This window comes from Amphiprion ocellaris, chromosome 19 (assembly GCF_022539595.1).
Source record: "Amphiprion ocellaris isolate individual 3 ecotype Okinawa chromosome 19, ASM2253959v1, whole genome shotgun sequence".
Lineage (NCBI taxonomy): Eukaryota > Metazoa > Chordata > Actinopteri > Pomacentridae > Amphiprion > Amphiprion ocellaris.
The window spans coordinates 21,454,997-21,466,524 of NC_072784.1; the positions used below are offsets into that span (position 1 = coordinate 21,454,997).

The 11,528-nt window shown below is 43.7% G+C and overlaps 1 protein-coding gene across 7 annotated transcripts in view; it reads left to right on the forward strand.

Annotated features, from left to right (window-relative positions):
• adgrl1a (adhesion G protein-coupled receptor L1a) overlaps positions 1-11,528 on the forward strand; it is a 153,246-nt gene extending 141,718 nt beyond the window's left edge. For all 7 annotated transcript variants that reach the window (XM_055005084.1, XM_055005086.1, XM_055005087.1 and 4 more), the window contains 4 exons: positions 590-686; positions 3,576-3,698; positions 5,142-5,159; positions 5,252-11,528. In XM_055005084.1, coding sequence (XP_054861059.1) covers positions 590-686; positions 3,576-3,698; positions 5,142-5,159; positions 5,252-6,162 — 1,149 coding nt within the window. In that variant the 3' untranslated portion in view covers positions 6,163-11,528. The remainder of the gene's footprint in view (positions 1-589; positions 687-3,575; positions 3,699-5,141; positions 5,160-5,251) is intronic.

Here is an 11,528-nt window from a genome sequence, read left to right on the forward strand (position 1 = left end):
TCGTGATTTATGATGCATCCATCAGATGGTTCCGTTGAAAATCTGTTCTAATCAGTCAGTTTACGCTCTCCTGTTGTAAAAATGTTACTTTAATGTTTCCTTCAATTACTGGCAGCCTTGTGCTTAGCAGGGTAGATGACTCATTTATAAAGATATCCTTTGAAGTACATGTGCAGTATAGACACAGGCACCATACAAGACATCCGGAAATACTGTACATGCTGGCATATGCACAACAGCACAGACACATACACAAACGAGAATTAGTCCTCACAATCAACAAACAAGCTTTGCCACAATGTAATAAGATTCTCCCAAATAACAATCGTATCGGCTGCTGCAATCATGTCCGACACATCTCGAGCTTATTAGCTCCCCTCATGATAACATGACAAAGCTGTGTGCCTCTTTACCCGACGCCTCAGTCTCTTTGTCTGGCGTGTTTGCCTATTGTTCTTTGCGGATTAGAGCGAGCCCTACAGTTTTGATTACAGCTGCCCCACTGAGTTGCAAAGTCTACCCGCCATGCTTCTATATTTAACTTGTTGTGTGTTTGCTGCCACTCACTGCGCCCTGCTCCTTCTTCCAGAGTCGGATCCGCAGGATGTGGAACGACACGGTTCGGAAGCAGACGGAATCTTCTTTCATGGCGGGAGATATCAACAGCACCCCAACACTCAACCGTGGTGAGACTTCCCCCAATCACTGCTCTGTTTACCCTTCATTAAATTATGTACACTGAAATGCTCACAAATGCGTATATTCTAACATGCCCACATAGACTTACTCAACAAAATAAATAAATAAACCGTGGTAATGGAGTGGACAGAGAAAAGCATTAGAACCGCAGGATGATGAAATGTGTGTTCATATTCCCTGTGTATCAACTATTGATGCAATTTGCCTTGCAGCGACTGAGCCAACCAGCAAATGGCAGTTAGTAGCAGCAACATTGTAAGCTGAATAACATAATGGTGCAGAATCAGTTGGTGGATGGTGTGTTTCAGTTTGCAGTGTAGCAGCAGCTGCTGGTCAGTGAAAGCACTTAGCAGCAGCAAAAATATATGGAGCTCAGCTGCTCTGTTATGTAAATATGTGTGTAGTCGGTTTAAGTGAGTTCATGTTTGTGCATGAATCTTTCAAATGAGCTCCAGCTATTGTAATTAAGCAGATTTAGGTGTAATCAAACTCAAAAAAGAGGCAGTGAAGCCACTTGACCACATCACGTAAATCATAAATTGTTTTTTAACTTTCCATTACCCTCAGAAGCGGTTGTGCAGCTATTTGCAGGGAATTTTTAAAAACGAAGAAGAGTCATTTGTCTCCTGTGAATTTCAATTTTTCAATTAAAAAATGTTGAGCAGGGATATAGACAGTCAGTATTGCATCCTCCTTAAACAATTTTCATTTTCGACAGTTTGCACAATATTTGTGCAATACTTCTGTCACTGAAATAGGAAATGGTCTTTTAAGATGCATTTTTTTGCACAGTTACTTTTGTAATGTTGATTACAATTTTTTAATTTTTAATTTTTCTCCCCTGATGGATATTGTCTATATATATATATATATATATATATATATATATATATATATATATATATATATATATATATATATATATATATATATATATATATATATATATATATATACATTTTTCAACTGTGTTCTCCCAACATTTTGCTTTGCTAGGAGACTGATCGTAACTAAATACACTATGCTATATGTATACACCATGATTTCTTTGCTTCTAACTCATGTAGTCCCCTCTGAACACACAGCACATGAATAATACTCTAGCAATTATTTAAGATCTCAGGACATGAAAAATGCGTGTCTCAGCCTCAGCAACTGATGGCGTCACTGCCGCAGCAATCAGTGACACTGAGACGATCAAGGTTGGCTCAGGTTCCAGATTGGGCTGGGGGGTGTTGATCATGACACAGAGGCAGTTGCTAAATCAGCCGTCACTCTCTATGCTAATTTCATCCATTTTGTTTTTAATGAACTGATTAGCGTGTGAGCGAACAGGGGGTAATTATTCTAATTGAGGAGAGTGACAGGAGCAAGGCAGGGGGTGAGGAAGAGGTGTGCTCTGAGTGAGCTGGATGGATGAGAGGTGTGTATATTAAGTCTGTCTGTGCGAATGTGTGTGTGTTTGTGTGTGTGTGTGTGTGTGTGTGGCCGGGTGGGTCGGTTTCCGGGGCTTTTCGTCACGATAGAGCAATCACCAGGCCTGGAGGAGACACACTATGTGGATCATTCCAGGGTGCGCTGTCAAACACAAACAACTGTGCTGTGAAGCCTTTATTTTCCGTGCTTCTGAGAAAAGTTTGGCAGAAAGTGAAAGACGAAAGGGAGTGCGGCACGGAGGGAGGGGAAAAGGGAGATAGAGAGAAAGGCGCTATCATGGAGCAGTAATTAAAAAGGGAAAATCTGGAGGAGAGATGCTGCATCGTTATCACTGGTATCTCAGATCTCTTTGATTTCCCCACTTCACTTCTGTATGAACCACAATCTTTTTCTGACAATAGTAATCTGTCCAGAAGAAAAGGCACGCGGCACTAACACACACACACACACACACACACACACACACACACACACACGCACATACACACAGCCTCCCATGGTTCCCCTTGCCCTACTTTTTCTCCACACTTAAAGCTAGTTCCTTTAATTTTCTACAGGATATTCCTAGGAGGTACATACAGACAGCTAATCCCAACTAATTTGGTGGTATTTGAAAAAATTCTGGCGTGAGGAACTGAGAAAATGTGGTTGAGTCAACACAGCGAAGCAAGCCAGAGAATGAAGGGAGAGGGGTTTTGTGTGGCATGCCAGAAAGATGGACAGAGGAAGTGTAGTGAGGAGGGAAAATGACAAATAAATAGCTGTGTGCGAGTGCATATTTTACTTTTTTAGAATTCCCAGCTCCCTTGCTGCGTGATGAACGGTAGGCTGGAGACCTGAAGGTTGCACTTTGCCTCGGACGACTCTCTGTCATGCTGTCCTATTTTTAATTTCATGGCATTTCTGTTCGAGTTGCCTCAGGCTGGAGCCATACATGGGCATTATACAACATTTTCAGTGTGCCATTTCTTTGAATTATATTTGTCTTGTAGTGGCATTCACATTTCACTGTGAAATTAACTGTGTTTCAATGGCTGCACCCTTAGACTACATAATGGCATGCATTACTGTTCTCCCCCATCTGACTACATTGTCAGGAGCCAAAGGAAAAAAAAAAGAAGAATGGCAATGCTCCAAACAGTACCTTTCCCCTGCAATTGTATTTTTACTCAAAGGTTACAATCTACAGGCATAAACACTGAGGACAGCACTGTGAAATGCATTACTCCATAAAGCACTGGCATAACAAAAATAACCCCATCTGAATAAACAGTAAATATTTTTATGATTCCAGATGTTATTAGAGTCTGGAAATGTGAATTTCAGAACGTTACACCTATCGTGTGCCATGTTTCTGTGCTTCCTATTGCATACATTTAAGGGAAATTTATGATTATGTTCATGATTATGTTCATTTCTTGAATGTTTGTGTCTTGCAGCGACCATGGGAAACCACCTTCTGACGAACCCGGTGTTGCAGACTCGCACCGGTACCTCTCCTTACAACACTCTGCTGGCTGAGAGCTTCACCCCGCCCTCACCTGGGGTTTTCAACTCGACCGGTTAGCTCCTCATAAACACTTCAGTCAGTGTGTATAGTACAGTGTGTGTATATACAATACATGCTCAGCTTGCTGTCCTTCTGTCTGTTATTCTGTCAGTAGTTTGACATGGTATGTGCACCTCACTCCTGTTGCGTATGTGTGCCTGTGTTTGCGTGTCAGCTTTTTTTTGTGTGTATGTGCAGTTTTTTTTGTTGTTTTTTTTGTCCTCCCAGACTATGTAGCTGTCAGACGGACTCACTAGGCTGAGCAGAACAGAGCCAAGCAGTGCCTACAGCCTAACCAGCCATCTGGTCAGATCTTGAATCTTCATGAGAACAGCCACAAATTGATTAGGAGTTTAGCTACAGCTGTGGCTGCCAGAAATCTTTAGGATGGTTTTTGTGTTCCCAGGCAGAAAAAAAAGTAGTCAGCTTGAATCCTGATGGCCATAGAAAGGGCTCTGACAGCTCCACGGGTAGAGACAGTCCATCTGGATGTAGGTCGGTCAGGTGTTAATACTCACTTTAAGTGTCTCTGTGTGTGTGTCCTTGCTTCTGTTGCAAAATGAGACTGTTCCAACAGCCTGATAGCTGTTTTATCGCATGTCTGTGTTCCCATTCCACTCTTTGGATGGCTATTACTGCAGAATTAGACATGTTTTGTTAATTGCTCCATTACAGTACCAATATTCACTGTGTGTGGCTGGTTTTTGGCTGAGTGTGCACCCACGGAGTATCAGGCTTAGCGTCTGAGGACCCAACTTTAAGGCAGCGTTTCTGTTGAATATTTTAAAGCCTCTCTGCGCAATACGTCAAGCCTGATGGCCACGGGCCTGGCAGCCAAGTCATTTTTAGAAGAGAGTGGTAGAGGATAGAGAGAGCACTTCATTAGAATGTCTAATTACCCACACCACCACTGTAGAAGAATGTTGATTAAAGTCATACTACACATTAAATTTTAAATACGAACACATTTCTCACTCTTTAGGATGCTGTGGCTTTTGCTTTGCTGTGATGGTAATTTGGGAGAAAAAGCACAGCATCTTTGGTGTGTGGAAGTGAATTCATAAAATAAACATTACTGCTACTCTACAAGGTTTTGTATGAATTATGTATGTATCCAGGTATCGCTGACAGTAGTAAATAAATATCCCAAGTATTTTTCTGAAACTTAGATCTACTGTATATGTTGGAGGAATATGGTGTCAAACAAACTGGACTTAGTTGCATAAATCAGAGTCAATGTGACTATGCATGTGTTTGGTTGTGTGATAAGAGTTGGTTTGATGTGACAAGAAGAGAGAGAGGGGAAAGGGGGCAGAAAAGAATATTTTTACACCATTTCTTTTGAAATGTCTTGAAAATAAATGCATTCAGTTGTAGCGGCATCAGTAAAGAACACTTACTTGCTGTTGTCTTTCAATTTATTTATACTCCACATGACTTTCTCTGGGATGCACAGGAACCTTCCGTGACCCAAGTAAGTGCAATTAACATTTTCTTCTCTTACTGACATTTGAGTCTCAGTGTATGATAGTAATGCCCATACCCTCTGTCTGTGTTTGGGTCCAGAGAGTACATTATCTAAGGCCCGTGACCCCTGTGGAATGGAAACCCTGCCCTTGAATGGTAACTTCAACAACAGCTACTCCCTGCGCAGTGGCCCAGCAAGTGGAGGCGGGGGCAGCTGTGATTTTCTGGGTGGCGGTGGCGGAGAGAGTCCCTCGCCCATGTTCAATCCCCGCAGCTCAGAGACGCTGGGAGGGGGAGGCATCCGACGAAACCTCTCAGAAGCAGCAGCCTTTGAGAAAATGATCATCTCTGAGCTTGTGCACAACAACCTGAGAGGTGGTGTTGGAGGAGGAGGTGGAGGTGATGTAGGGGACAGAGTGTATGGGAGCCTGGCCAGGGGACGTCCTCATGGCGGGGTTGGTCGGGGGTCAGCGGTGGCTGGGCCAGAGCCGTCTGTAAACATGGATGAAGATGAGGACTTTCTGAGAGAGGGACGGCAGCGTACACCGCAGGATGTAGAGCTGCTTTATAAAGCTCTGGAGGAGCCCCTGCTGTTGCAGCGTGCTCAATCAGTCCTCTACCAGAGCGATCCAGAGGAGTCGGAGAGCTACACGGCCGACCTCACGGAGAGCCTGGGCCACAGCGGCCACAGCGGCCAGAGTGCTGGCGGGCAGGGAGGCAGAGTGCCAGACTCCCCTGCTCGTGACTCCCTGTACACCAGCATCACCAACCTGCGAGACTCACCCTACCCTGACAGCAGTCCTGAACCCCTGGAAGTGGTGCCTCGTTCAGCTCAGCCCCCTGAGGAGCTGTACTACAGCTCTGGGAGGCCCGCCTTGGGCTCTCGTGGGGCCCCCATGCAGACCTTCCACCAGGCCCCGCCCCGGAGACCTAGTGGGGAGGGACACCAGGTTCAGGAGCCTGTCCACAATGAGGGAGATGGACAGATGCAGCTGGTCACCAGCCTGTGACTGGAGCCTTTAGGAGGAAGTTGGGGACTAATGTGATGGCCAGAGCCTCCTCCTAGCCCGTCTCGTTCTCGTGTCTCTCCACTTTCTGCTTGTTTGGTTGCCTTTCTTTCTCTTGACGTTTATTTAACTAACATATGAGTAAACAGAATGACCTTCTCGGGGAGTCGTGGCTGACTCTGCAGAAGCAGCCTTTATCTTCAACCCCCCTCCTGTTTTATGGAGATGAGTGATGGGTGTTTTTCCACAGAGTGTTCTTCGGCTCTGTCTAACCCCAGTCATCTCCAGTTCTTTTGGTACCCTAAGGCCAAGTCCAGCACTCTGAATGTACCAATCCACCCCCTTTACCTTTTGGACATTTCAAAACTTTCAAACTTTGTTAAAGTTTTTTTTTAATGTAATTTATCTTCAGACCTGCCTCCGGAGATGGGAATATCATTTTATATTTTATCTCATTTCCCTTTCTTACCATCCATAGGTCTTTTTCGAGTCGTCATTTGATAGGAGTAGTTAGCTGTGGAGACAGGGAATATAGTAGACTATTATAACCTAAAAATGTCTCACAGAAAGCTCTTCATTGTTGCCAAAAATATCTTTTATTGAGCCAGAACAGAAACTAGAACATTCACACGGCAAACAGACACACACACATATACACTCACTCATCTAGAAGTGCTCATTACTGAACATCAAAAGTGAAAACAGTACTCCACCTAAGTAAAAGGGAGCACGAGCTTTTGTTCCAAGCAGGCAGTGGGAGCTGAATCAGTGTAGTTGCCTTCATTTTCTCTTGCTGTGAATTGACGACTCTGTACAGAAGTGGAGTAGAGATGGAGACAGAGACTGAGGAGGAGCTGCACCACCCCTCCAGAGATGGAGATACTGCACCCATAAGACTGGCCGATCCTCTCCACTGTTCTCTCTGGTTGTTTGCTTTAGGCATTTGAAAAGTTAAATGACTGCCTTGCTATTGTTTTGAAGAGAGTATTCAATTTGTTGATTGGGTCTTCATCCTCTAGGGGCTGCAAGTGTGGATTGGTGTTGCCCCCCTCCCCTTGTACTTTGCTGTTAGAGCCTAGCCAGTTGAAGTGGACTTGATTACTGCGTGTTTTTGTGACGCGAAAGACTGTGAACGTCGCAAACCCGCTGGCCGACCAATTGGTGTAACCGTGTACATAGGAACCACACGTGAATCTACTTTATTCCTACTATGTAAATAGAGACACCAGATGATCAAAAGCAACAAAAAGTTATAAATACTATGAAAATGACTTCTTGTACTGCAACAGACTATGACAGAAAAAAATAAAATGTTTTGGAGTTTGTGACCTGAATGATACACTCTATCTCTCTCCCCCATTTGCTTGATCTCTCACTCTCTTGCTCTTCTGTGCCCCAGCAGTGTGTCATTCAGCGAAATTCCTTAGCTGTCCAACGGCAAGAGAAAGGCAGAGATAGAGAGAGATTAAGATGTGTGGTAGGTTTTATTTATACAAATGAGAAAAAAATGGAACAAAAAAAGAATCCTGGCACAATTTTCATGTGATATAATCCATTACATGTTGTTAGTGTTTGACCTTTGACATTCCCAGGGTGGAATCACCAAAGGCAGTGGGAGGTGCGGGGTAAGCGAGATAGATGTTGTCAAATGTTAATCTGTGCATCACTGGCACGGTAAAGCATTGTGGGTGAACGACAGCGTCCAGGAAGTGATTTGGTTCGTTCTTGTATTATTTGGAAGATATAACCAGATTACATACTTTTGACAACATGGGTTTTAGCATGTATGATAATGAGATTTGTTTTGCTATCAGAGAATATTGCATTTTGCTGTTTCTTAAAGATAGTTTCAGCATTATTCCAGAGCCTCATGTGACAATTCATTATTTTCCTGTGTGCATGTGTTTGTGTGCATGTGTGAGTTTTGTGAGCGGCTGAGCTGTGTGTGCAGTGTGTCTGGTTTGTGAGCGAGTGGGTGTCGTGCACCAGACTTTTTGTGTGTGCACAGGCTATTTTTGTGACATGACGTGAATGCACATCAGACGGGGAGGGAGGGATACGTATCTCAGAGAGCTGCCATTACTTTTCCGCCTCAAATGGAAGTTGCTCTTGCTATAGTGTTCAGGTACAAGGAGGACAGGAGAAATCAGGCTGCCTCCAGAGACATGAGGTAACACTATACCATGAAAATGACAAGCAGGGTTTGACCGATTGGGAGGAACGTGTTTCCAATATGCCACCTTATGCAAGCAAAATTAGCTGTCAAGAGAGAGTCGCTCATGAGACTGCCTTCATCCAGCTAAAATCTATTTGACCTTTTCAACAAAAAAAAAAGAGTTGGCCTTCTTTTTCACTTTATTTATAGTTATTTGTTACGGTTTATTTATCGTTTTTTATAAATGTATTTGGAATTTTTATTCACATTGATTTATTCATGGTGTTGTTGTTTTTATTCTTTTTTTTACTATCTCCTAAACCTGCAGCAGGCAAAGAGTGTGATATGTGGACACAGCGTGAGCAGAAAATAGATGCATCTACTGCAGTGTGACATTTGGTGAGGGCCTGAGTGTCCCACTTCTAAGAGAACCCAAAGGACAGCTTTTAGCTGTGGCTCCTGGGGCTGAAAGAGAGAGAGGGGGTTAAAGACAGATAAGGAAGAGGGATTACAAGGATTTGCCATCATTTCTTCTTGTTATTGTAATCACTTCTGTAAGTAACACTGTATGAGCCGTGGAGCAAGATGAGGCTCAAAACGACTGCTCCAGTATCTTCACTTGAGCCATAGGGGAAACGTACAATACTGCTTTGGTGGTGCATGACTTGGATTCTGCAGCTGAACCAAGAGAACTGTCTGTGTTTACAAATGAAAAGACAATATGCACATGTATTCTGTTCTGCTGCTGCAGTGCCGGACAGGTGAAGTGCAGATCTTATGGCTCAGTGGTGGGGCACCGTACCGAGGCAGCGCTCTCTGGTCAACTGAGGACAACTGAATGTATTTTAACAAGCAGGACTGAAGATAAAACAATTCACTCCAGGGCGTAAGTGTTAATGGGAAACACAAGATGGCCATCATTATCTTTATCCTCACTGTTCTCATCACCATCATCATTAACGCCATCCTTCCCTCATTGTATCTGACATCACTTGCTGATCCTGATCTCTATACTGCTCAGCTGGGTCTCACCCCAGGGAGAAACGCTGTTTGGACAGACACTCCCCGTGAGAGGAGGAATGTGCGTCACCTTGGGCCCGCTTCTCTTTTTTCTTTGTTTCTTCCAGCACCACCGAGATTCCCCCCCCCCCCCCCCTCCCACCTCCAACTCATCCACATTTTAATATCAATCTCAATGGACTCCATTAGTGCAGTACTTCTTTGAGAGTGTTAATTTGTTTTGTCAAAAGCTTTGTTTGTCCCAGATTAATATCTCAATAAACAGAGGAGGGCTGTACTGTGGTAAATGATAGTGATTATACAGTAGAAAGTCCGCGGCCCACGCTGTCGGACGGAGGCTCGCGCAATGGGAGTTTCTCCACCATTCAAAGCCCTCCAAACCTCTGATTACAATAATAACACCGTGGGTACTAATTTACTGCAGTGAGCTCACCCTCTCCCTTTCTCTTGTTTTCTGTCTCTATTTGCAAATGTTTTACCCAACTCCGTTTCCATGCCAGTGGAAAGCCTGACATGCGTGTACTTCAGTGGGTGTGTGGGAAGTTGTTTAAAAGGTAGGATACCCAACCTTTGACACAGTGCTGTTTCGCTCCCGCAGCTTAGTGTCAGTGGAGAGTGAGCTGTGGCATTGTTCAGTCTATCATTAGACAGTAGTCCCAGCAGGCCGACCGTCTGCTCCTTCGCAGTTGAACCTTTCACACTCAGACAGTTTTGTGTGGTCCATATAATGCCAGGAGGGTGGTTCGGAGGGGCCAGGCTACTGGTGTGTGAGTTCAGCAGCAGCACAGGAGCAGAAGGTCATTATGTCTGCAACGACTGGCCTGAGAGGCGACAGAGCAGGGACAACATGAGCAGAGATGTCACAGATGTCACAAATACATGGCCACAGGCAGTAAGAGAGGGGGGATGGCTGGTGGTTTTGCAGTGAGGCTGTGGAGGATTGTGTCTGGCGATAAGGAAATGGATGTGCTGCTTTGTTTCACATGGCTTTCTACTGATACTTTGCGGACCAGAGGTTATCACTTTATGGTTTAAACTGATCAAGCTGGCATGTCAGAGCTCAAGTTCATTCATGGAACAAATCTGCCTGTAGAGGAAGAGAGTTGATTGTTGTTTGATGCTTGTTGAAATGTGAAAATGAGCCAATTAATGCACGATTTTTAGAGTGCCTGCAAATGCGACAGGATTTTCCTACGGAGATTTCTGAAAAGTCAAAAATAAACAATTATAAAGTAGTACTATTTTGCTATTGATTTCTTGTTATGTGTCCAGATGACTACGATACAGTACTTTGAAGGTAGTGGCTGAGAATACAGGGGCATGGCGTTTACACAGCGATGAAGATTTTGCTCCTTGTCTTTTGTGTTGAATGGAGTTATGTCAGCATTTCAGGACCGTGGCCGTCTATGGCGCACAGGATGGAACTAACAACATAGGGGCTAATGGGTAGTATGAGGTTAAACAATTTAATACACTGCAGTGGAGAAAGATATGATGGTAAACATTCAGCCACATGCATCATTAGCAGAATAAATTCGTAGGTGTGATTTTTTTAATATATATTACTTTTCCTCCACTGGGTGCACTATTTCTGAGAGTGGGGAGGAGTTGATCTGTGCCTGCATGTGTCTATCCTTGGCTGTAGTCCATGAGACAGGCCAGGAAATGTAGCCTCACACAATCTGTCATCAGAGGGAGATAGCTGGCTACAGATGATGTGAATGGGATATTCTGAGTATCGGCTAAGGGCTGTATAAATAGACTTGGTACAGTAGAATCTGGTCAGTATTAGACATCCCTGAAATGCTTAAGCTTATGGAAATTAATGATCTTGTGCCAGTGGTTTTCTTCGGAAGGCTGTATGCTTTGATAGAAAGAACTGACATTGTGCCATGTGGAATTGCCGCATATAACACCATTTCTAGAGCTCTCTATGATTTTTCTATCAAATGGATAATTTATCATGTATCGCTGAGGCATTTGTAAACTGAGGTAAATATAACGCTTTGGTTGTGTTTCTGTTTTCATTCAGGAATGATGCTCATTTCTCTTATTTGATTTTGTTTTGTCTCACAGACATTGCTTTTACAGCTTTCTGGGCCAAAGGGGATGATTTTCTGTGAGTGTTTCCATCATTGCAGGTCAGATCGACCTTGTATCAGCACATATTAATAAAAAAACTACTGAAAACATA